This window comes from Pagrus major, chromosome 16, assembly GCF_040436345.1.
Source record: "Pagrus major chromosome 16, Pma_NU_1.0".
Classification (NCBI taxonomy): domain Eukaryota; kingdom Metazoa; phylum Chordata; class Actinopteri; order Spariformes; family Sparidae; genus Pagrus; species Pagrus major.
In genome coordinates, this window is record NC_133230.1 from 25,691,638 (window position 1) to 25,717,478 (window position 25,841).

Sequence of the window (25,841 nt, forward strand, 5' to 3'; positions counted from 1 at the left end):
TTAGGTTCTGAAGGGAGGCAAATTGTACAGTATAGTGTTGAAGTGAGCTTATGCTTGTCACCCAGAAAAATAACACACAATACAATAAAAACATTGACAATGAGCAGCAATTGAAAAGCCGTATCACAGGACGGACTACACAACTAATTTTAAGTGAAATTGCTCAGCTTGTTGACATCTGTAAGTGAGAGTAAAATAAATGCAGTCCCATTGTTTGACGCCTCGGTGGAGGTATGTTGACACACAGGAGCAGTTTCTACGAAACCAGCTCGAGATACATATCTGAAGAGCGACTCAGAGTTGAGACGGAAAAGCTTTTTGAAAAGCAGTAAAGTCTCTAAAGAGCTACTGTTTCTGTCAAAAAATGTAAATTGGCGTTACACATGAAGTGCTCGGGACATAACTTACCTTTCATCCAGTCGACAACTTGCTTTGGTGTCCACTTTGTTATCGGCTCCATGGCTTCTTTGACACAAACACCCGAGACAAAAATGTGCCTAAAAACTGGCGACGTAATTCTACAAATTTAAATGATAAAAAAAAATGTTACACTGTCACATTCTCGCAACAAGTCGGTGCTGTTCGTCTCTGTGTGGTCACCCGCTGAACGACTGTGTACACGCGGGACTGGAGGCTGGAATGAAATCCCCACCACCGCTCCTCACAGACCGGCCTGGGATCAGTGCTGCATTCAAGGGCTGCCGGGAATACTGGGAAAAATCACAACTTCGAGGCAAAATAAAGACCCAGTAAGCCCTAAGATTACTTTTTTCCCCCTCTTAGACAGATAAACAGGAATAATGTTATATATTATGTTCTTTTAATATGTTTTAATTTAATTTAAATAGTTATGTATTCACATTTTCACAATTATGCATGCTTATTGTAACTAATTTATGTCGAGATGTATTGATTTTGCAACAGAATTTTTTTAAACATAATTATTCAAGTTATTATTAATTCTTTATTGCCAAAAATGCTTGAACACCATCACGAAACAGTTTATCGTATCATTAACGATCTCGTGTGCTTGTGTTTCCCTCTTTGGTACATGGAATTAGGAGTTTACTCAGAGCGCGTGAATGCAGCATATGGTTTCACCGCCCTTACTTAAAACTGGAGGCGTGTACACATCAAACAGTGTGCTGCACAGTTGATATTTTGTTGCTCCTGCAAAAAAAGAAATCATGCAAGAATATATTATAGCCTATTGTAAGTCTGTCTATATATATTTTTAAGGCTGGTCACAGTTAAATATCAGTGCATAATTTTGTACAATGTTTTAAACATATTATTGGCCATATTCATGGGTCATAACACACTGACAATGCCTTGCTGACATGAGATAAAGTCATTAGTGTGGTATTAGCTAAATTTGTACAATCATATTTGCATTCACCAATATATAATACCGTGTAAGAAAAACACCAGAAGCAGAAGTACACTTAAGTTTCCACTAAACTGAATATGACTCACTACTGCCCTCTGTTGGTAAATTGCTTCTTTGCATGAACTAGCAGGCTGCCCTGCTATCCACATAGATTTGCTCACAATGATTCACATTGTAAACAATCTCAGTAACTCATTTAGAAAACACCCCAAATTTAAGGTTGCTTTAAAAGTGCAATATGTAAGAATTTTGGTTGAAAATGTTAAAAACTAAAATTATCAACAGGATTTGAAGGAATACCAGTTTTGATGTGATGACGTCTATGTATTGTGTTTACAAATAATATATATGTGATACATACATATTCATTAACATATATATGTTAATAAATATGTATTCTATGTATTGCTTTGAAGTGTTACAACTCCAGCATGTAATGGCTGTATGTATTTTCAAGTCATTTTACTATTATGGATCCTGACAGGCTTATTGTTTTCTAACATTCTGAAACACACCTTGCATGGGAGAGTCCCGACCTTCCCATCACTGCCTTACTCTACAGCTGGAAGCTGTTGTTCGCTCTGCACTGTAATCAGCCAAAGATTAGAGCTCGGCTGTTATTAAAGCTGGGCACGCATCAATTTGCTGTCAGGCAAAAAATACTGGAAGCCCCACTACAGTGCTGTACAACAATTTGTTCTGCTTCCCCTCTTTTTCCTTGTTCCAACATGCTGGTGTCCTCGTTGGTTGGACTGAACTAAGACATATTTTGAATAAGAGACTTTTCTTAAGATTAAAGTTAATTAAAGTTTTTTTCTTCTGTACATCTCAGCTGAGTAATTTTGGTGATGACTGACAGGTAGAATGCCTGAGGAAAGCATTTATAGAAAACTAATGCAAAGCTGACAGGGACAAAAATGAAAGAGGAGAAGATGAGCATGATCAACACAGTATGAGACCAAAGAATAGGTGAAGAGCTGCAGAGCTGTTTTACTACTGCAAACATTCAGAGAAAGGATTAAAACGCACAGATTTCACAACTTTCTGGGAGGAAACTTTACAGCACATTGCAGTCTCAGATGAGTAATGGCTCTTTGAGCACATTTAATCTCCCTCAAGACAAGATATACAGTATGTTTGTGCATATTGTTGGCAGGCATTGCAAATATATCTGAGCCACGTTCAGTTCTCATGGGAGTGGGCTAGATTGAAGGGGATTTGGGTGGTGTGGAATTCAGGGATGGTCCTCCCCGATAGGCTTAAGTGAATCATGGGATTGTGGTCGAGGTGAGGCAGAGGGATGGATGGGGGGCTTTGGTCTGCTGAGGAGAAGAAGGCCTAAAAGCTTTAAGGCTGAGAGAGGGAGAAAGACCTGAGCATCACATAAGACTGGAAGAGTTGTATTGGCTATTCTTGCTGTCTGAGGTCACTATAATCAAAAAGACCAAGCATCAGAGTAAAATCAACTTCTAAATCCACAATAAAACAAACAGATGTAAAGATAAAAAAAAACAAAAAAACAACTCTGCATGATCTCCTTCGTATTCTGAATCAACATTTATTTCGGTCTCAAAACAAAGGAAGTCCAGGTTCGGGCACTGTATATTATTGTGGGATCTACATTTAAAAATGGGGCTAATAATGGCATATAAACAAAGGCAGTCACATGAAACATCAGCACAGGAAGTTATCCACTTCACTATCTAAGATGACAGGATATGAAGGGCTTAAGATGTTGTTATAATACAAATAAACCCACTTCCTGCCGCTGACAGGTTTTCTCTATAAACACTGAACAGATTTACTGTAGGAGAGGAAATACCATGTACCCTGAAGTTGAATCACACAGCCTGACACTGTCTCACGTGTTTGTTGCCATATATTCTGCCGCATATGTTTTGGTAGCATCACGTGGGTGGCCATATTGAGTATATTTATCATAGTACATAACAGATCAGGGATTCTGGATGTTCCCAAAGGAACTCATAATGAAATTATCAACAGCTTTGACTTGCTTTTGAATTATTATGTTTTACGTCTGCATTGCCCTCTTCCCCTCTCTTTGAAGCGCCAGACCCTGGACATTAGCATTGACACTAAGATGCCTCCTCACAGTGTAAAGGAGGGGTTGATGTGGATATAAAGAGAGCAGTGTCGTAAAAAAACACACAGGAGATCCTGTGTACTGATCTTGTTGCTAAGGCCTAGAAAGGAAGATGAAGCTTCAGAGTCTTGAAGTCATTTATGAACCCATTTGGCAAGAAAATACCTTTCACATATACGTACATGAGCCAACGTATGTTAAGACAAGATCTTCAAAATAAAAAAATTTACTTGTCCATGTAGTCAACATCAAGCATTTCTAACCATCTTCTCTATGTCTGCAGTTGGCACCCATCTGATGTGCAGAGCTGTGTCTCAAGCCCACGTCTCGATTATAAGGCAAGGAATACATATTGTTGGAGCTTTCAAAATAATCTATTCTCTCAGTCTTTAAAACAACAGCCCATGGTCTTTACTTTACAGTGAAACATCAAAAAGTTGTCGAATGGTAGGCTGAGGTTTTTATGGGGCACTCTGTGGGGTTGAAGCGATGGTTGGTCTGGCGTTGAGGTACTCCAGGACAAAAACCTGCAGGATCTTGTTGAGGTTCTGAATGGTGGAGCGATCCAGGTTCTGCTCGTTGTCATCAAACGTGTGCCACACAGACGGGAAGGGGGACGGGATAAGGTGGAGGATGCGTACACCTGACAGAGAGGCACAGAAAGGTGAACACCCAACAGAGCTGCACAATATACTGTAGGAATCATATTTGTAGTATTTAGTGTTACCTCTGTTTAGGAATGGTACGTGATCATCTTGTATGTGGCCAACAGGTACATCGGGCCAGAAATATTCTACACTGTTGGGATGATTCACAAGCTGGTTCATGGAGTGTAAACGCTTTTCTGAGGATGTAAGAGGGAGGACAGCTATTAGTTGAACTTAAAGAGCAAAAGCATCATTTTATCAATAGTTTAATAAATCAACAATTCAAGAATGAGCTGATTTACTTCATCAAGCCTGTGGTTTGATCACTTTTGATTTGAAGCAAACAACCTCACAAATCACATTTGATTTAAAATGTTGGTAAATCCTGATGGGGGCACAGAAAAACGGGACATCCCCTCTATCAAACAAAGCCTCATCCACTTCAAAAAAGTGAGAAAAGCAAAACAAAAAATAAAAAAAAACAGAAATCTGTCATGATTAATAATCAAAACTAGTATGTTAAAGTAGCACCCATAGCTAAGAAGCTAATTCAAGATAAGAGATTATCAGGGCCTTTAATGCTCTGTTAGCTCTGTTTAAGCTAAAAATAAGTAAAAGATACAGTGTGACAAATAATGTATGCAATGTATGCAATGTACTAATGTACTGTACTAACATACATTTTAAACAATTAAACAATTAAAACAACATAAACAAATTGTCCACAGGCTTGTATAGGCAACCGAGAGGGACGGAGAAGGTTTCATTTTTCAAGTCACGTTACAATCAGCTCACAAATGGCCATTAAAAACTGTGATTAATACATAATACAATTGCCACAAATTGTAACATAGAGCCCCTTTAAGTATATACAATTTAAGATACTTTCTAGTTCTACTCCAGTCCACTACAGAGGCAAATATTGTACTTTATTTCCATTCATTTAAGTGCTACAGTTACTTAGATTTTTTTAAATTTCTGAGTACTTCTTCCACCACTGATTAATGACTTGTGATTGTGAAGTGACTCCAGTTGCTTGTGGCACACCTTCGACAAAGTAAACAGACCTACTTGGTGTTTAAAGTTCTAATAAAACATCTGATTATTCACCAATGCTCAGCAGTCTGGAGAGCCAGTGCTTTGTGCTGGGGAACTGGTTGCCAAAACGTGGACTGGGAGCCCCGAGTAGGTCCATCAACACAAACAGATCCTGCAGGAGAAGAAACAGAGAGAGGGAGAGCGACCATGAGGTACCATCCAGAAGATAAGTCCCTCACAAGAAGCCCACTCCCATAGCAATCGTGGTGTGGTGGTGCAACACACTGACATCAGTCTCTGTTATCTCAGCAAGGCACACAAAAACCCCTCTGTCTGTCTACAGGCCTGCACACACACTAGCTTCTTTAAGATATGGTCTGCTTTATCTCTGTCTGTCCCCACAGGAATGTCTACATGTGTTGATTAACAGTTGTGCTATCTCTCCACAGCTAGGATACAAAAACTTACACCAATTAATGTGACATGTTGTTATCATACACTGTATAATAAATGATGTTTGTTATCCTCCCAGATGATAAAATGTATGGCTTTGAAGCACAAATATATTTAAGACATGCAGCTCCCTTGCTGAGGTGCCTGTGTGGGCTGTGTGTGTTAGAGGAGATCAGGGTTAAGCAGATTGTCCTGAAATTGATGTGGGCTAACAAAGGGATGATCTTGAGTGTGATTAAGTGATTATGCTAATCTCTGGTAGTTTGGGCAGAGAATGGTGAGTAGTAAATGGAATTGTGATGTACAATGCCGTGGAGTTGGTTGGTGTCCGTGGCTCCGGCGGGGTGTGGGGTGGTCTCCATCTTCTGGGCCAGGTGGCGAGAGCCATACAGGGAGTCCGTGGGGGTCCACTGGAAGAGAGCCTCCTCTCCATCGAAGAAGAGCAACTGCAGGGTCAGGTCGGGACTGGAAATCTACACGGGAGGTAAAAAGAAGTCATTACGTGCCACTAGAGTTTACATTCAAAGAGTTCTGCTGCCCCCTAGTGGTTATGAGAGTATAGTGACACAGACACTGCTTGAGGTTTTCTTTCTGCCTTTAATTTTGTGAAAAATACCCTTCTGTAATAATGAGTCATTTATCAGCTGTGATATTGATTATGTGTCTGCCTCCATGGCAGATAATGTATTGGTATTCAGTGTGATTCCTATTCCCACTGTGACCTTTGTGACAGACAGCTGAGTCTGATAAACACATCCCTTGGCTGATCCTGCCCTGTCACAGGCCCCGTCACCATACGCCCAGTAGACAGGGGCCTGAGCTCAACTGTGAATCAGGAAAAGGGCAGAGAGCAAGCTACATGAATACCAAGTGTTTTCCTTACGAGACTCTTGTTTGTAGTGCAAATAAATATTGTTGGTGGCAAATTTGTGTTAATTCCTATAAAAAGACACGATAATTATAGGTTTTGGATTAAAAATGTTGTTGTTGGGTGTCTAATATGAAAGAATATTTAAATTTAGCGAATTTCCTCAGGTGTTTGCCAACGAAGTGAAACATACATTTTACGTATATTGAGCAAAACCATAAACCTTAATCGACTCACTCAATGAAAATGCTTAGAGGATAAGGCTGGCAAAATTATACATTTTTCTTATTGTGAACAAATCCCATGAAAAGACCAAAACCAAGTGTTTTCTGTGTAACTGGTCAATCCAATTGGGGTGTGTATTAATCCGTGGGAGAAAATAGTCCCGTAAAATTCCAAAATTGCACTGTGCACTGTGGTTTGATAACTTTAGCTAAAAAATGACAGTGTCCAGCTATTATAGGAGGTCAATTCTGACAACAGGAGAAATAAAGATAACACCAACCTTATTATTTACATTTAACTGATTTACCTTGCAGCCTGGGAAATGTGTTGCTAGAATCACCTTCTTCAGACTCACCCAATCCAATACTTGATCCGTGACATAAGGAAAATCTACAGTGAAGTTCACCCAGTTCATGCAACCGGTGATGTTTAGACTTTTTTTTTGATGTAGCTTTTGTCTGACTTGCCTGTGATTCATGACCACAACTCCTCACTGCTAGTCACAACCACAAAAGCTAATACACACCTCAAAGTGGCGTCAGTACCATTGAAAAGCCCATGCAGACAGACAGACAGATCTGTAATGCATTATGTAACCTTTAACTAATTGCATGTTGTAGCTTTAAATCACATGCTGCAGGTCATCACCTTCTGAGCTTTCAGTTCTTCATCCAGGGCACGGGCCAGCTCCAACATCATGGCACAGGGGACGGCCGAATCAGTGGCCCCTTGGAACTCCCTCCCATGCCATTGTGGTGGGTAGTACTTGGAATCATAGTGACAGGCCAGGACCAGGCGGCGCTTGGCTGACGGGTTGAGGGTGGCAATTAAGTTAGTGAAGGACAGGGGGCCGTAGGGTGTTTGTGACACAAACTTATCCTCTGTCACTTCCCAGCCTGCTCCGAGGGAAGCCAAGGTTGTTTTGATATGCTATGAACACACACAGGTATTACTCGTTACTAATGAGCATTCAGCAAGAACACTAATTTGTGTTGATGAAGGTTCTCAGTCAACACTACTTTGTGTTTTCCATGAGGTAAAAGCAACTAGATTTAGCACTTTTCTTGGCATTTATTGCAAAATATGGTTGTATCATGACACAGTTCATGTTTCAAGGTTGGTTACATGTTTGCCTGTGTAAATGTTTCTGTATCTGAAATACAGAGAAACTGAGAATAAACTAACCTGCTGCACGGCCTGGCTGCCCGCAGAGCCTGGATACCTGGTAACCAGCAGCGGCCTCAAGTCCCTCAGCCACATCTGTCCCAGGTCAGTGTGAGACAGGGCGGTACGGACCTCATCTTGTGATAGAGTGAGAGCTCGGTGATGGAGCTGAACACAACCAAAGGAAGGAAACAAAATGGATGAGAAGTAGAATTGGGGTCAATTGCAGTGTTGCAAACAGAGTATGGATCATGGAATATTATCAACCAGCGTTAACTCCTATTTTCAGTCAGTGTCAGTCATGGAAATGCTTCAACAACTATTCCTGTCAGAGAAGGGGAAGTCTTCATATGATGCATTTCAATTGAGCAACAAGGTGATTGACAAATAGCATGCAGAGTCACTGAATTTGGTGTGTCACAACACTCGCGTTACAGGAAAACAGTCACTATGTCTGCCAAGAGTGGCACTTTGTTCAAGTTTAAAGGTGCACTATGTAGTTTTGTGTTTTTGTGTTTTGGCTGTTCTGGGGACTTTATTGTCCTCTGGGAACATCTTTTTTACTCAGTCACAGCAAAAAAACAAAAAAAATTCTGAGTTTGTATTATAACCTCATTAATATTGTAAATATTAAAATTCTGAGTTTGACTTTATTCTCTTTAACTACATAGTGCCCCTTTAAAGTTGCATGGGACATCTGGAGATAAAACCCATCTTAAGAAAGATATACATCACCTACATGTACATGACAGTGTGTAAAAAAGCAATACGGTAGGTTAACATATAAAAACAACAATTTCATCTTGTGCTAAAATTTGTATCAAGCACCGTGTTTTAGATGAGCTGGGAAGTTTACTCAAACAGCTCCTCAGAAAGAGACACAAGAGCTACTCAGACAATGTGAATAGACATTGATTGAATGGCTTTCAAATACACACAAGGGCTACTTTAGAAAAGCAGGGAACTGAACTGAGTGTAGAGTGCCTGTCAACAACTCTGGGAAATAGGCATGATTGTACAAGAGCAGATTAACCAGTTTGTGCAACCTAAGCAATGACAGTATGGATTTGGATTCAGGTTTCAAGCTGTCAGGGTCGATCTGATGCATGCTAAATTGCAGTCATGGGTTAAAAAAACATATCGATTCTCCAATCCCATGGCTCTTTTTTCATTTGGTCTCAAAGTTCACCTGCTGAGAGCTGTGGTTGTCTTAGTAACAGACCGAACCCAGAGGATAGTCAAAGCTATTCAATAACGGGGCCTGCTGGTAGTCCTTAATTGGCAATATGATTGAAATTAGAAGCATATCATCAAATCCATGCTGCAATTTTTTGTCATTGTGTTGTTTTTTCTATCAATGAATTAATGGATGTGTCTTTAAAATGTCAGAAAACAGTAAAAAAAAAAAAAAAAAAAACACTATTACATAGACCCAAAGCCCAAGTTGACATCTTCAAATGAAGTGTTTTGCCCAAAACTTAAAGACATTTAATTCACTGTGACATGAAACAGCAAATCATTGCATTTTAGAAGCAGGAACCAGCATATGTTGGTAATTTTTGCCTGAAATCTAATTAAGATCTTCAGACAGAAGAACTGTTTATTGGAAATCACAGGAGACATTTGTTCTTCCTCCTAATTTGGTTTCACTTTACTGTGTCGGGCAACAGGGGAGGGCACATTCCTCTACTCTGGTCATTACAATCGAAGTATAAACACGCTCTTACAAAACCTGTTCACAGTATGACTTGGGCCAAACTGTCTGAGTCAAACATCAGTCCTGTAATTACAGTGCGGCACACATTGCACAAAGTATAATTATGTGGTCGCACAGACTGACTGTAGTCCTCCAAAGAGCTGGGGCGCACTGGGCTCAGAGAGGGTTAAAAGGGGGTCCACTTAAGGTCTATAAATACCAAGACCTGCAATTGGAGGATCAATGATGATGACTGTGCTGCCATAGCAACTAGGCAAAGAGGAGAGGAGGAGAAGAAGAGCATAAATGAGGAACATGAATGGCCAGGCATACCCAGGTGCATCTCAAGAGAATTACACAATAGTGCCGGGAAAGAGTGCAAAGTGCTGGAATATCATGAATGAATATATGCATGAAGGTATATATCAAAACTGAATCTGGGAGCTTTCATTTTCTCATATTGAATAGGTCAAGTACAGGTTATCTCCATCTTAAGCACAACACAAACAGAAATGAATGTAATTGTTTTTCACGTAATTTCAAATAGCCTTCATATGTTTTAAAAAGTATAAAAAAGTAAATGAGATACTAAGAGTCAATTGAAAATGCCAAACATTCAGTTAGCCTTGTCAAAAGGAGGTTACAAGTTTCAGTTTCCTGAGTGTCTAAATAAAACATTATGACTGCCTGGCCACAAAATGTAAGCAGATCCTCTGGATTTATTTACCTTTTCCTGTGTCCAGGGAATTCCGCCGGTGCAGTGGATGATTGTCACCCAGATGGTCACAGTGTAAAATAAACGCATTGTTGAGGCAAAGTGGCTGCGCTCAGCCATCGTTGCTGACGCTCCTTTCCACATTCCTGTCTCTCCTCTGTGAGAGCTTACAGATCATGTGAAAGGCAGGAGGGAGGAGGACCCGTGGCTCTCTAAACCACAGCGCGTCACTATACTGCTGTGTGTACGTGTGTCTGTGTGTGTGTGTGTGTGTGTGTGTGTGTGAGAGAGAGAGAGAGCTTCAGGAAGCACATGGTTGTTCAAGACACTGTAATGAGCACATATCTCCCTCTGATAATTGCTAATTTTCAACAATAGATCAACATATTTACAGCCTACAGCCTGTAGGTTAAAAGACGTGTTGTCTAAGTGGACCCATTATGCCGGGAGCTTTATGTTTAATAAAAAAAAAAAGAAAAAGAAAAAAAAGATATATTTCTTGTGAGTACACACAGGCTTATATATAGAAACTCATATTTTTTTTAATGAGTTTTTATGAGCTATTTGTTTGTCTATGTTAAAGCTTCAATTACTTTTATTTTTATTTTATAAAAGTACATCACAGGATTTTATATTTATCTGCTTTTTTATGTGAGCGGGAGAGCAGCGCTTCGTACGTCCTACCACGTGGTGTCAGCGTCACGTGGTCAACCCGGAAGTCTGTCCGGTGTGCTACAAATGTAAACATGTTCCTGTCTAAAAAGTTACATTATAGCTAGCTCAGAGCTGTAGCGTCTTTTTTTGGTACACACATTTGTTGCAGCTGCATGTGTTTCCTTCGTACAAGCAGTCATGGCTGAAGAGGTGTGCTGCTTGAAGGCACAGCTCAAGGAGAAAGAGAATGAGATTGCTGCTCTGAAGAATAAACTGGCACAACTGGAAAAGGTACGACAGACTCAACTGAATGAATGAAGGGTGACATTAGCTGTTTAAATTTGTGTTAGAAATGTGTTTTTATAACCTCTCTGCCTCATTTTATATCCAGCAGTTTAGCATTCATTCATTCAGTGTTTTAAAGGGTCCAAACTACATCTGGATGTTTCATGACATAGAGCACACTTGACTCATTACAGCTGAAATGCTACTTAGAGGATTATGTTCACCCAGAAATGAAATTCACTCATTATCTGCTCAGTGTCTTGCCAATGGAAAGAAGGGTAAAGTTTCATAGTCCACAAAACATTTTTGGAGCGTCACAGCAAAACACAGTTGCGGCGTTATCCTAAACAACTGAAGTAGATGGGGACTTGTTTTAAAATGTAACAAAACATCCAAAAGAAAACATAGAATGGGTTTATACAGCTCGTCCATGGAAATCCAAGCCAGAAGCCATATGATCCGAAATTGATTTGAAAAGATGTCATGTACACCGTTATTAAAGTTGAAAACTTCACTGCGGCTGCTAAGCTAAAAGTGTTAGCATGCACTGCGTCTGAAGTGGTTGCATGAGCTCGACTGCACCTCGAGGGTGTAATAATGTCTTTTCACATCAATTTGGGATCTCAGGGCTTCCAGAGACTTTGATTATGCCTTATGTGGAGCCATTTTATGCTTTTTCTCTGTAGTTAATTTTTTTTTTTTTCAAAATAAGTCCCCATCTACTTCAGTTGTTTCGAAGAATGCTGTAACTCTGTTTGGCTTTGAAGCTCCAGAAATGTTTTGTGGACTACAAAACTTCACCTGACTTTCCATTGGCATGTGGCTGAGTATATAATGACTTATCCTTCAAGCAACTTAAATCCCTCCCTATGGAGCGTTTCCCAAATAGCTCCTTATGTCAGACATATGGGCTATAAACGTATGTAAAGAGCAATATAAGTGTAGCTCAATACTGTATATTATAAAAGCAGACTGTAGAGGGCTGTGATGCCACATGGCTAACAGCTCCTGTTTAAGCTTGTTTCTCACATCTTGTGTAATAACTCTTCCTGGTGTGATATCAGAGCCATGCCTCAGTGCTGCAGCTGCATGACAAAGTGACACCACTAACCCCCCTGAAAGCCAAAGCAGCCCTCAGCAATGAGGACATCATGCGGTACAGCAGACAGCTCCTCCTGCCTGAGCTGGGTGTACAAGGTACGGATGGCTACAGAGTGTCATTCTGATGCACAGTACAGAAAGCATTATGTCAAGTGAGAATTATGGCATCAACAGAGTGAATCTTGATTGTCCACAGGTCAGCTAAACTTATCCAAGACATCGGTGCTGATTGTGGGCTGTGGAGGACTGGGCTGCCCACTGGCACAGTATCTGGCAGCAGCAGGCATTGGTAGGTAACCTAATTGATTAATGATCAGTTTGACCTTGTGGCAAACAAATTAAATCATTAACCCTTCAATCGTTATCCTTGAAATAACTGTGCCGTATTGGTGTAATTGTTGAGCTGTCATTTTCCTTTAAGCATGGTCTAGCATTAGTGATCTAAGTGGCAAACTAAATGTAGATGTACCTGTGGGGAAGAGGGTAGCAACCAAAATTACCAATTTACATTCCCAAAAGAAATAAATTACACTACTCATTTTTAGAGCTGTTTAATAAATACAATCGTGTACACAGAGTTCTTTGGTAATATTCAAAACTTTTATTTTAAGATTTATTTTGTGAGTATGTTTTTCTTTTGATGTCTAAATTATATAACCTGTTGCCTCAGGTGATTTTAACCAACACTTTGGCTGTATAACTAGCTGGGGGGGATAACTGAGGAAAGCTGTGTAGGAAAGGGTTATAGAAGTTTTCGTAGAGCCTGCGTAACATTAGCGTACGGTCTGATGATGCAACAGATAAACATTGGCCCCTGTTATCGGTAAATGCCATCTTGTTTGCCAGTGGGCTGGTAGCAGTCAACAAGGCAAATGTCAGCTGATACCAGTGCTCAGCTGATACATTGGTGCATTCCTACAACTTTGAGAGAGGGCAATGACCAAGAACTAACGATAAAAAAAAGTGCCAAAGCGTTGTAAAATGTATTCCCTGTTATAGAATTTAATCTTCATGGTTTTCCTCCATTATCAGTATTTCTGACTGACATGTTTTTCTCTCTGTCTCTGCAGGGCGCCTGGGCCTGCTGGACTATGACGAGGTGGAGCTCAGTAACCTGCACAGACAGGTGCTTCATGGGGAGGAGAACCGAGGCCAAGCCAAGGCTCTGTCTGCTGCCAATGCAGTTAAAAGGTACTGAATGACAGTACATAGAGGTCCAAAGCACTTTAATATCAGTATCTTCCAAAAGCACTAAAGAGCTTTTGAGAAATGTGCTCCTGCAGACAGACCTGAAACAGAGAAGTTAGTATTTTGATGTTATTAGTAAATGTTCTGTAACTATGATAATTGGTGTATTTCTAAGTGTTTTGTGACCCTTTGGCTGCTGTATAAATGCACGCTGGCGCTCTCCAGTCTCACCACAGGTTATATTTGGTTGTGTATTTCTCCCCAGTCTGCAAATATTGTGTAAACATGTTATTTTAGAGACAGCTGTTTTTGGTGCCTTTCTCCCAAACAGTGGGTCTACTGTGGTTTCCATACACATTGTAAAGCAAATGACCACATGAGGGCGCCATTTCTATGAGTAGGAAAGAACCTGGACAGTGTTGTATCACACAGACACTACCACCCTCTTACTTTTTATCGTAATTGTTAATCAATGATAGTTCACTGAATGCATCGTACAATTCCAATACAAGTGTTGAGTGATAATGCATGTTTTTCATAAAATGTACTTTGTGACAGCTGAAGCAGACCGTAAAGATTAGGAGGAAGAGAGAAGAGTAGGGGCCAACATGTGACTAAGATCCCATGTCAGATTTAAAACTCACATGCTATTTGTGGTTTGATCTGGGTTTAACCAAGCCACCATGGCCCTGATATTTGTTATAAGATGCTTGTTTGAAATACTATTCTGTTTGTATTGTAGCTGCTAATCATGGAGGACCAAACCAGACTTCTTAAGAAGTTAATTGATATTTTTGTATGTGACTTTATGTCTGCAGGTTGAACTCAACAGTTGAGTGTATTCCCTACCACCTGCAGCTCTCGCCAGAGAACGCCTTGCAACTCATTCAACAGTATCCTGCTGCAATGTCCTCAACCTGACACTGGCTAAATCTCTGTCATTAATCTATGTTACAGCTGCCAATTATCATGTTGCTCCATGCTTTCCTGCTTATATATTCAGTTATGAAATGTGTAAATGTGACTAAGCAGTGATATAAACTCTGTCTGTGATGACACCTTGACTTCGCTGACCTCATATATGACATTGTGGCTGATTGTTCAGACAATGTCCCCACTCGCTACCTGGTGAATGACGCCTGTGTGCTCAGTGACAAGCCTCTGGTGTCAGCGAGTGCTCTGAGAATGGAGGGGCAGGTGAGTTAGAAATCTTGCATTACTGTAGCAACATACCTCTAGCTCCTCTCGATTTGTAATGCTACTTTATCTTGCTCTGTGTTAGAGATGCACCGATCCACCTTTCAGTACCAATCCAATTCTGATATATAAATATCTGATATCCTATACCGATACAAGTTGCTGTCTTGCTTTTCTGTGTTTGAACACTAAAATATCTCCAAACTAAGGACATATCATTGAGTTAGCCAACTTTACTGACTTTCTAACTCATGGAATTCTGGGAGACGGATAAATATGAGGACTATTGGATATCTTTGTAGATCAGTTTAATTACAAATTAATTAAAAAAATTGCATTAGTACATATTTATAATTCGTAAAAACACCACACTATGGAATCAGGATCTGTATGTGGATTGGTGACGTTTGTCCGATATCCAATGAGTGAATTAAGTCAGTATCTGTATCAATACTTATACTGGATTGGATCGATCCCAACTCTACTGTGTCTCTGTGTGTAGCTGACAGTATATAACTACCGTGGAGGCCCCTGCTACAGATGTCTGTACCCAGTACCCCCACCCCAAGAGACCGTGACCAACTGTTCTGATGGAGGGGTGTTAGGAGTGGGTGAGTCCCCTTATTTGCCTAGAAACCATTAACTTTGTGAAGAGAACAGTCTGTATAAATGACAGTTGTTGGTAAAAATATTTCACTTCTCTTTCAGTTCCAGGGATAATGGGCTGCTTCCAAGCTTTGGAAGTCCTCAAGATCGCTTCTGGACAAGGCTGTATCCTTTTCCCTCCCAAATTACATACAGTACCTTCTTTGGCCATTTTGTTGCTTTACATCAGGATTTTCTGCGAGTCAGCTGCGTGAATCAACAAAGAACTGCTGAAAGGGTTTTCATTGTAGCAAAGTTGGTAATAAAACAAAAACGGGCAGAAATGTTTTTTCTGTACTCTGCTGACTCCACATTAGCCATTTCTATGAGAGCTCTTATGACTCTGTTGTGGTTACAGTGTTCCCATGTTAATATTGAGACAAAGAGAATAAACTTGTCTTATCCTGTCTTCTGTCACGGCAACACCTGGCTTCTTTTACGTCAGCCAGTGAAGTGTTGCACAGTTTTCCGGCTGAAATGGCTGCATGTTGCAATGGAGTTCACACACAGATAGGAGAACATGACAACCAATTCTCTGACTCAAGCAATGTGGTGATGCTTTACGCAAAGTGGCCTTTTCCTTGACCGGGCGTGGCAGCTTCCTGCGGCCAGCAGCTGGTGATGTTTGATGCCCAGGATGCCAGATTCAGGTCCATCAAGTTGAGGCCCAAGCAGGCCGGCTGTGCAGTGTGTGGCGAAAACCCGAGTGTAACCCAGCTGGGGGACTACGAGGCTTTCTGTGGGGCTGCTGCCACAGATAAGGTTGGTCATAAGAGACACATTTTGACAGGAATTGTACTTCTTTAAGTGATAAGAAGTGCTTCATACATCGCTTTGCCATTCAATACAACACAGTTATTCTGTAATCACAGGAGAAATCTCTCATTGCCTGATTTCCCGTGTGTTTCAGTGCCGCAAACTCAACCTCCTTTCCCGAGATCAGAGGATCACAGTACAGGTAGGGAACATATACCACAGAACAGCTGGCCATTGCGTGACTCCCTGCATTTAGCGCTGTTTATTGTATGATTACTCACAATTTTCCCCGTTTTCATTTGCATTCATAAACTGATTACATCTCAATGCTGACCCAGCCCCAAATGGGAAATGACTTAAAATTGTGCCTGCAGATTTTCTATGGGAAAGAATAATATGTTCTATTTGGCACCGAGAGCAGTGGCAGTGGATTGTATCTGTTTATGTTTCTGCAGCATTGGCGCTTTCAAACCCGCTGAGTCATTAAGCGCAGAGATGGGGATCATGATTGATTGGGCTGTAATCGAGATCGTGCACAGGGCCCCAGTTAGAAAACGGCTTTGTTTCCTGTGATTTAAGGAAAAACAGTTAAAATTTTCATTACTCCACGAAAACCAAATCCAAGCAATATTTTAACATTTGCTGTGTAATTTTGGTCTCCCTGTTTATCTGCAGATATACATTTTTGTCTTTTTTTCCAAAAGATAAAGCCACACCTCTCTGATTATAAAGTAATCAATATTTGTGCATCAATGCGTGTTTTATGTAATTCCAGGATTATAAATCGATCATCGACAATGCAGAGCCCCATCTCTTGTTGGACGTGCGCCCTCTTGTGGAGGTGGATATATGCCGCTTACCTTTCTCTCTCAGTATCCTTTTGGAGATGGAGGCACATCATCAGTCTCACTTTGTCAAGATTCTGAATTGTCTGTTCATGTTCATCCTGCTTCTCATTTCCTTGTGATTATTCTCCTGATATCGTTGCCAGACATTCCCCTCTCAAGTTTAGAGGAGAGGAAGAGCGAACAGATCCGATTACTTCAGGAGAGAGTCAGCCAATTGAAACAGCAGATGGCAGGTGACTGCCGGCCTCCAGGTAACATGACAAAACACCATGTAGGGTCTGAACACGTTTGAAATGAACAGGCACGTAGAGCCACTCGTGCATATTCACAGTCCACTGTGTAGTCTCATACTGCCGGGCTGGACGCTTGGGTTGGACAGCTAGTAGCAGGTTGTAATGGGGTTGCTAGGTGAGCCCTTTTCCAAAACAAGTACGGTCAACCTGAGCAGCTGGTCTGCTTTAGAGAAATTAATATTCAAGATGTTATTTTGGTGATGTTGTGGATATTCACTGTGTTGAGCTTTCTTTATCAATGAGCTAAATTTAGCCTTGTAGACTTTTGAGCATCTTGGTTGTTTAATATGGGGTCTTATTCCTGCATAGTCAATAATCTAAAACAACTGTTTTCATTTGTGTGCAGATTTTTGTCCTTTACAGTGTTTCTCTTTGTTCTTTGATCATAGAAAGTAGTTAAAGTTGAGTATATTGAATATAATTAAAGGTGCAGTATAGTAAGTTAGTTTTGAGGAAGACATTTTAATGAGAAGCGAACAAATCTTCACTGATTTTCATATACTGAATAAACAAACTGTCCTCAGAGGACAGCACAATTTCACATAATATTGTAAGTATTACCTTTCTGTGTGAGACCAAATCAAATCACATATACAGTCATACACACAGTACAACATATTGTAAAATTCTTAGGTGCGTGGTTCCAGAACAGGTCTAACAAAGTGATGAATAAAATAAACATGAATCAGACTATTAGAATCTAGCAAACTGATCAAATTAATAAAATAAGAATATATAACATAAAGAAAACATTTTCTTTGTTAATCCTGCATTTCAAAGAAATGAACCAGTTAAACATTATAACTAGTAGTGATTTGCATCTGTACTGATTTTTTTTTTTAAGTCTTTAAGATCCACTGGTGTTACCAAACTTACCTCTGTGTTTTCTCTCTGCTGCTTCCTTCAGTGTACGTGATCTGTAAGATGGGTAATGACTCACAGAAGGCGGTGCAGGTGATTGAGAAGATGAGTGGATCAGAAGTGGACAGCATCACACTGAAAGACATCTGTGGAGGTCTCATGGCCTGGGCAGAGAAAATAGACCCCATGTTTCCACAGTATTGATGCATTTAAATATTTTCCTGTTAATAAACTACATTCTGTTTGTCTTCCTTGTTTTTTTGTCTTGTTTGTGTGTGCATTGAACATCATGCTTTCAGGTAAATTGTCTTTAATGTCATTACTGGATTGCAAAATCTCACAAGTGAAACAATGGAGCAGTTCCCAAAATGTGTTGTGTAATCTGCTGTGTATCAGTTCATCAAAAACACGAGCTGGCAGTTAGATAACACGTAAGCATCCTTGCAAAATCAAGTCCCTCTTCCTGTTTTTTTATGGCAATCCTTAGAAGTCCAGTTAATAGAACTGATAACTTCCCCATATCTTAGAAATGAACACTTTCCATGTCAGGGTCATTAAGCACACACGCAACCATATTTCTCTCCTGTAAACCTCTGTTAAACTGTCAACAGTAAAGACAAAAAAGGCTATGATCACTAATCTCTACTTTTTATTTATTTATTCATCAAAGCAAAGTGAAATGAATCCATTCCTCATTGTGATGGGGACACATATGGACCCCTTCAGGGCACCCTGTGGACTCCTGGACCCCACTTTGGAAACCAGTGTATTACAGAGCGATCCGGCTCGTGTTGAATAAAGTTTTTCCTTGGCATGACCAAGTTGAAATAACGGAAAAGAAAAGCACATGCGCATTGGCTCGAGGTCCAACGGAGGCGCCATTGCTTCACAGGGACTGTAGTTCAAGTTTTCCTCTCCGCGCATGGAAAGTCAGTTATGCGGAGATAATAAAAAGACTCCAAGCCCCAGCGACGGTCGCTGCTCTCTTTTTTTCTCCTCGTCTAGCGGGGGGAGTAGTCACAGCTGGAAGGATAATAAGATGCGCATGAATTTACAATCTGGAATAAAAGATAAGAGAAAATAAATGGACGGCTCGGTCAGTCTCAGCGCGCCTGTGTGTAGAAGTTGTGTCGGTGTTTGTCACATTTAGGCTGCGACGCTGCGCCTTGCTGTGCGACTTGAGGAAAGTGCAGAGTTATAAAGTTCAGGCTCCGCTTCCCTCAGTTGATGGAGTCACAAAGTTTCTTCAGTCCACTCACAATGGAAAGAAAAGCGCCCTTCGCTGACTGTGAAGGTAAAGTATTATTTCGCAAACATTTGAGGCGACGTTTGGTTTTGAACGGGCTTTACGTGGAAGTGTCGCTCGACTGCAACAAAGTGCCCTCTGAATGTGTAAATTCAGCTCTTGTATAACTTGTTTTGCTGGCATTCTCGACTCGGGTTGTGATCTGCCAGCAAGCCAATCGAAAGTGGGAGGGGTGCAGATGTTCAGAAGCCTTGGTTCCAGATGTTTGCGGAGGTTCGATTCTTGTAAACACACAAATGATACGCTGTATCGACTTTTACGTGTGATTTGGGCTAATGTTGCGCACCAGAAATAAAAAGGCCTTATGAGGCAAGTTTGTTAAGTTTAGCGAAAGTCGAAGAACGTCGATAGTAAAGTTAAAAGCAGGGACGTTATAGAGTAAAACTAATGGTATCGTACACAAAAATGTGAGTTGTTGCTCCCTTCACGGGCCATTAACGAAAGGGCAGTGTGAGCTAACTTAAAGCTAACCCTAGGAAGCACTTACAAACCATAACAGTGCGAGGTAACATCAGCACAACAGAAGGTATAACTCAGGTTCATATGTGAGATGGAAACGTTAGGTGAATGCTGCTGAAGATTTTCAGGTTTATTTTCAAATAAATGATGATACCTGAGTGACTCTTTGATATTTGTGGATGCTGTAGTTCATTAACTGAGAAGGCAGATTGGTGTTTCTAAATGAATTGAGCTAAAGTGTTCACAAAGGGAAGAAAAGTAGCTGTTTCTTTCATGCTGCTCTGCCCTACAACACAGCAGAATGAGCGCCTCACGAGGTGCACCGGTCACGTACTTTCTCTGTTGTACTCATAAAAGGTTTACATTTTTCATTATAACTAATACTATGTGTGTTTGTCTGTGTGTGTGTGTGTGTTTGCGGTGACAGGCTTCCTGTGGTCAGAGTGGATTACTGACCTCGGTAAGGAGAGCGAGCATCACTCCAGGATATGAAGTTTGCTGCAGTGACTTTACTGCAGAAGTCTGCGGATTGTTCAAAGACTTTTTCTGCATCACCTGCCCATCTAGTGAATGAGTTGTGTGAGCTCAGGTGGGCGGATTGGCTATTACCCTCTTAATTTATATAAAAAAACAATGTCACTTTGATAAAAACACACAGTGCTGACTCACCACGACTGATGAGGACCAAAGATTCCCCCTACCAAGAGCCTGCCCTCCTTTAAAACCTCCACTCTTTAGCATTTCACGTTGCCATTGGAAGAAACCCAATGTCTGCCTCCTCTCCACCATCCTTACCTCGAGCCTTCCTCCACTCTCTCCATCCGCACCACCCGTCCTCGACGTCCACCCCGTCCCCATCGCCGAGCCCGCCCGGACCGCTTTACACGCGGCTGTCCAACGGCAGCCACAGCGTCCCCAGCCCAACCAATTCCCGCGGCTCCTTCCATGGGGTGTCCTTCCTGCTGCAGATAGGACTGACCAGAGAGACGGTGAACCTGGAGGCCAGTGACCTGTCGCTGTCCTCTGTAAAGGACCTGGTGTGCTCCATAGTGGACCAGAAGGTAAGGGCCTCATCTCATGTGATTCACACTCAAATACTTTTTCTCTAACGTCCTCTGAAGTGAAAGGTTTTCCCTATACACATGCAATCGTATTACAATTAGCTTGTTTTCAAGCATCAGCAGTGATACCAAAGGCAATAGAGAGCCACCATGATGTACCACCATGTGTTCTGCCATCTCCTACCATATTCATCTGTTTAGGTTTAGACATCTGGGCCTCGTGCCCCAAAATGACTCAAACGCCGCAGAAGCATGCACACAACAGCACTGGTGCCTCTTTAGTTACAGCACACAGTCTAGTAGTGCCAGTTATTTACATTGTGGTGTACAGTAATGTTGCTGAACTGGCGTGATGCAAGTAAAGTGAATACACGCTCATATACACACACATATACAGAACTGCTCTGCGGTTTTTGCCCGGCTTATGTGATGTTGGACCCTCTTTGTTTTCCATGACATTTCCAATGTCTTGTAATGACACTGGAGTGTAGCCCTGGCATAAGAAGCAGCTGTAAGAATAACAAGGCTGCATCATTCAGCGTCATTTGCCATTTTCGCTTTTGGTCTTGTGAGAAGATTCTAAGTGCAAATCAACGGCGCCAGCTTAAATTTGCCTGTTCTTGTTCATTTTGTTGAAAATTGTCAGGCAACCCTAGTCATGGTTTGTGTGTGTCTGTGAGGGTAAAACACTTTAATTTTTGTTACTAATTCGAAGCGGCCCCACATAATAATAAGCATTGTTAAACTACGACACCACAGATGTTCTGCCGTTTTTTTATGAAGTGGTTTCCTCTGCCGGCAAAATATGTTCATTGCACTACTACAGAAGATCAAATGAAGTATTAAAGCATTAAACCAGCAGTGAATCCGTACAGTATGAATTGAAAGTTGAGAACATCCAATCTTTTACTAAATATATAGTATTTGTAAACAAATGAAGGTTATCTAAAGCTTTATCTCAGTAATTGTATCCTTTGAGCCCATGGATGTGCACTTCATTGTTGTGTGGGATTAATGGTGTGCAAAGCCTGTGTCAGAATAATGAAATGACTCCTGTGTGCATTCACACGTTGCTGTTTTTTTTAACCTCTTGTGTATAATGATGATTACTCCATTTGTGTTTGTAATTATCATTGATTGAATGAAACGAGGGTGATTAAACTTCCAGCACTTTCATCAGCCACCAGGATCTGAACAATCAGGTCAGTCAGAGCTACAGTACAGTATATTTGTGCAGGCGGTTATAATGGAAATAAGTAAAAATGAATGAGGAACAAGCAAAAAAGTGGAAGACAGTGGTGGAGTGATCTGTGTTGAGCCTGTGTCCTTTTGGTTTCATGTTGTCCAAGTTGACATTCCAGAGGAGCAGGGTAATGTTGTTGTTCTTTACGAGGTCTGCTGATTCTCACTAGCTAGTTATGAACAGTTCTGGTCTGCAGAGCAGAAAATCTCATCACTGCGCATATTTACATGGATCCTGTAACCTATTGGCATAGTTACTGGAATCTGACAGGAAGGGTGGGAAATATGATGCTTTAAAGACAATCCAGAAAGAAAATCAGTGCATTGCATTCATAGTAATAACGATAATCTGCCACCTATTGCCTATGCGCAATTTTATCTCTTTGTATAATTTCATATCATATGATTCATCTTAAGATGCCATGAACCGTAATAAGATATGACAGAAAACTAATTTATGGCCAACAGTCATGGGAACTTTGAAAAGCTGTAAATACAATAAACATCTGAACAAATTGTACATCCTTTTTATCATAATATACTGTACATCATCACCACAGAACATATCCAGCCCGTTCATCCACAGTATTGAGCATTTCTTCGATTAAACACTGCCAAACACAGTGTACTGCCTCAACTATTTCATGAAATCCAGCCATATGGCTTTGATATCAATGGAAAATGTGACTGTATGCCTTCTGCGCTCTCCAGTCCATCCCTGCCTCACTTCTTGTTCTAAAATATGCATGACAATAGTGATCCTTTTACTAAGTCCACTCGTCCGGGCCAACTTTTCCAGCTGACGATCTCTGACCCCAGCTTAGCTGTTGACAGACGTCCCGGGATGTCTCCAGTCAGCAGAACATCAGGTGTCTGTCAGCAGAGGTGAGACAGGAAAATAGCTTCAGACTTCATATGGTAATATCTGCACAGAGATGGAGTCTGGATGGAAGTGTATTCCCCCCTAAGTGCTGCTGTTTCCTCCGCTGAGAGCTGGCCTGCTTCACAGAGTGACTCACCGCTCAGCCATGCAACAAACAGGGATGCTTATCCCGACTTAAAACTGTCCATTCATTGTCAGGTTTTCTGCTGAGTCAGCTGTTGTGAACTTTCAGAGCGGGGTTTAGTTGTATGTAAACCATGATATTAACCATGTTGACATCATAGGAGCCCTTCTTTCTGCTGATCATCTGGGTCTGGGTCACTGTGCCAGCGGGGCAAGTACCCAGATGCAGTCTTCTCAGTAGCTCTCTCTCATGGCATCCCAGTGTTCTTTCAGGGAAGCTTGTGGACATAGTTCGTCCACTGTGTCCTGTCTTTGCTCTTGGTTGTTGCTAATATGCAACCAAACTACATAAACAATTGACCTATTGGAAAAGTAAAGCTAGATTTATAGTCGACTCAGGGGTTAACAGGAATCCCGCTCTAGATACAGTGTAGGTTTGGTTTTATAGTTGAGCGTCAGATTTCATCCTATGATATCACCACCACGTCGCAACACACATGTATTTAATTGGCCTGTATTCGCCACAGTAACTGTGTTTACACTCTTTGAGTTTGTGATACAGAGAAATGCTGGCTTACACACATACTTATAGAACTTTCCTCCATGTAATTGCTGTGTTTACCTCCATTTATTCACATAAGGCCTGCAGTGTAATGGCTTTGCTAGATGTGTGTTACTGAAAGGAGAATTTTCTCAACTTTCTTATGTTAACAACACTCTCAACAATCTCCACCGGCATCAGAAACCTAGGAGAAAAACACCACATCAATTACAGTTCTATGTGATACCTCTGTTGATGATTTGTAGATAGATTTTTCAGAATGTCAGCTGTGGTGTAACCTTGAATCATCCACATGTAGCTGCTGTAGGTACGGCACAATTCCTTGACGCAAAAGTATAAACCTGGCTTAATATCCATACTTCTCATTGCAGACTGGAGCTGCAACAATGAGTCGATCAAAAGAAAATTTAAGCGCCAATTATTTTGATAATCCATGAATCGTTTCAGTCATTTTTCAAGCAGAAATGTCAAACATTTGCTGGTCCCAGCATCTTAAATGTAATGATCTGCTGCTTTTCTTTGTCATTTATGATATTTAATGAAGAGTCTTTAGGTTTTGGGCAGTTGGTTGGATAAAAGAAGCATTTTATAGAACAAAATATTGATTGTTTGATTGAGAAAGTAATTGGCGTATGAATCCTTAATAAAAATGGTCCTTTTCCTTTTACTGTTTGTTCAGCCAGTTTACACAGAAACATTATTTAGGCTGCTTGTATCTGCTTTTCGTTCTCTATGTTCACAGAACTTGTGACCATAGCTTAAGGTTAAAAAGCTGGTTTTCTGGTGAAGTGAGGGCTTTACTTTGTTGCACTTTTCCTGTTGTTAGTGCATGTTCCTCTTTTGGAGACTCTTCCTTGACTGGCTTGCCAAACTATAAGATGTGTGAGGTGTACGAGACATCAACATCCTGACAAGCTAGCTCCATGTCCAATTTTCAATGAGCCTTTGCATTAAAGATGCCTGTTACTGACAGAAACCACTTTACAAATCATGGATATAAGCATGTGTGCTATAGCAGATGCACTCTGGACAGCTGTAAAACCACCAGATGTTTGCATGTGCTCTCGTTTACTGTGCATACTGTGTCAAGGCTTCAAGGTTGACATTTCATATCTTTCCTGAACCCTTTAGTTTTGAATCAGTCTCATTGTTTGACAGGGAGCAGTGCAGTCTGTTATAATAGCTGTGTATTGTATAGATTTAGTACGGTCCATTCCTCTTCCTGTTAAAGACTCAACCACATGACTTGGCCGGTGTCCACAGTATAGATTTACTTTCTCTCTGCTCTCTGTGCTGATCTGAAGTTGGTTTTGATTGTAGTGGTTTGGACCACATTCACCAACTTTAGTGGTTAAGGTCAACCTGAGTCAGGGGCAACCTGATCTTGATAAGTTCAGCCTCAGTCTCTCAGAGAGCTGTTGTGGTTACTGCTCCTGCAATCTGCTGAATACTTTAAAAAATGACTGTTTTAGTGTCATAATTTGGCACAAGGGTATCAGCTCTGAGCCAAGCTCCTTGAGGACTGTGAGAAAGGATGAAGGCAGCCAGCCAGTGGGTGGTGGAGGCCCTCCCAGTCGGGTACCATCCAGCCCAGATCTAACCCACGACGGCCCCCAAGTGACAACATGCAACTCAAAGCCTTGTTTCACTGGTTGGGTCCTGACTTCTCTGTCTGGTTTTTGGGCTTGATGAATGGCGCGAGATAAACATCCATAGCTTCTACTTGTTGGGCTCTTCCTGTTTGGTGTCGCCTTAGTCCTCTCGTGCAGCCAGCAAGGGAGCAGTGGCGGGACAAAAGTTCACGACTCCCTGAGAATGACTCCCAGTTAGCCAGCTGGTCAGCCTGGACAGCCAGCCAGCTCCAGAGCATTCCTCTTCACCCAGGCATTTTTGGAGGATGATGTGATGTTGCTTGGGATGGGTGGGATTAGACTGCTCGGAAACTAAAATATTTTAATCTAAACACTTGCTTTGGTAGTGCTGAGCATCTGACACATTTTGAAGGATGCCGTGATGGCAATCGCACGAACAACACTGTTTAGTTTTCAGTCCTCACAGGACTGTATCTAATATCCTG

General features: G+C 41.1%; 4 protein-coding genes across 6 annotated transcripts in view; 2 read left to right on the plus strand and 2 right to left on the minus strand.

Annotated features, from left to right (window-relative positions):
- LOC141011004 (connector enhancer of kinase suppressor of ras 3-like) overlaps positions 1 to 617 on the minus strand; it is a 33,367-nt gene extending 32,750 nt beyond the window's left edge. Inside the window, exon 1 of the mRNA XM_073484192.1 lies at positions 409 to 617. Within this exon, the coding sequence (XP_073340293.1) occupies positions 409 to 460 (52 nt within the window). The 5' untranslated portion in view covers positions 461 to 617. The remainder of the gene's footprint in view (positions 1 to 408) is intronic.
- Positions 618 to 3,617: 3,000 nt separating this feature from the next.
- Positions 3,618 to 10,475, minus strand: qpct (glutaminyl-peptide cyclotransferase). The gene is made up of 7 exons (XM_073483354.1): positions 10,313 to 10,475; positions 7,911 to 8,057; positions 7,374 to 7,655; positions 5,938 to 6,105; positions 5,252 to 5,351; positions 4,222 to 4,338; positions 3,618 to 4,137 (listed from the first exon to the last, which is right to left on the minus strand). Exons 1-7 carry the CDS (start codon positions 10,442 to 10,444, stop codon positions 3,956 to 3,958), a joined length of 1,128 nt encoding a protein of 375 aa, XP_073339455.1. The 5' UTR covers positions 10,445 to 10,475; the 3' UTR covers positions 3,618 to 3,955.
- A 558-nt stretch (positions 10,476 to 11,033) lies between these two features.
- On the plus strand, positions 11,034 to 18,376 carry mocs3 (molybdenum cofactor synthesis 3). Its single transcript, XM_073482690.1, has 13 exons — positions 11,034 to 11,245; positions 12,304 to 12,436; positions 12,537 to 12,629; positions 13,411 to 13,531; positions 14,347 to 14,421; positions 14,608 to 14,725; positions 15,228 to 15,336; positions 15,434 to 15,496; positions 15,969 to 16,132; positions 16,281 to 16,328; positions 16,902 to 16,998; positions 17,118 to 17,225; positions 18,175 to 18,376. The coding sequence occupies exons 1-13, from the start codon at positions 11,153 to 11,155 to the stop codon at positions 18,330 to 18,332; spliced, it is 1,380 nt and encodes a 459-aa protein (XP_073338791.1). The 5' UTR covers positions 11,034 to 11,152; the 3' UTR covers positions 18,333 to 18,376.
- Positions 18,377 to 19,083: 707 nt separating this feature from the next.
- The window catches only part of prkd3 (protein kinase D3), a 42,391-nt gene continuing 35,633 nt past the window's right edge, over positions 19,084 to 25,841 (plus strand). For all 3 annotated transcript variants that reach the window (XM_073483350.1, XM_073483351.1, XM_073483352.1), the window contains exons 1-2: positions 19,084 to 19,422; positions 20,321 to 20,954. In XM_073483350.1, the coding sequence (XP_073339451.1) occupies positions 20,661 to 20,954 (294 nt within the window). In that variant the 5' untranslated portion in view covers positions 19,084 to 19,422; positions 20,321 to 20,660. The remainder of the gene's footprint in view (positions 19,423 to 20,320; positions 20,955 to 25,841) is intronic.

Excerpts from the sequence above, each read along its gene's own strand:
- mocs3 (XM_073482690.1), top strand. The coding sequence starts at position 11,153 with ATGGCTGAAGAGGTGTGCTGCTTGAAGGCACAGCTCAAGGAGAAAGAG. Across the intron at positions 14,422-14,607 it reads GCCTTGCAACTCATTCAACA|ATATGACATTGTGGCTGATT; the intron begins GTATCCTGCTGC and ends CGCTGACCTCAT. Across the intron at positions 15,497-15,968 it reads GATCGCTTCTGGACAAGGCT|CTTCCTGCGGCCAGCAGCTG; the intron begins GTATCCTTTTCC and ends CGGGCGTGGCAG.
- qpct (XM_073483354.1), bottom strand. The coding sequence starts at position 10,444 with ATGTGGAAAGGAGCGTCAGCAACGATGGCTGAGCGCAGCCACTTTGCC. Across the intron at positions 7,656-7,910 it reads GCAGCCAGGCCGTGCAGCAG|CATATCAAAACAACCTTGGC; the intron begins GTTAGTTTATTC and ends GTGTGTTCATAG. Across the intron at positions 5,352-5,937 it reads CCAACCAACTCCACGGCATT|GATCTGTTTGTGTTGATGGA; the intron begins GTACATCACAAT and ends CTTCTCCTGCAG.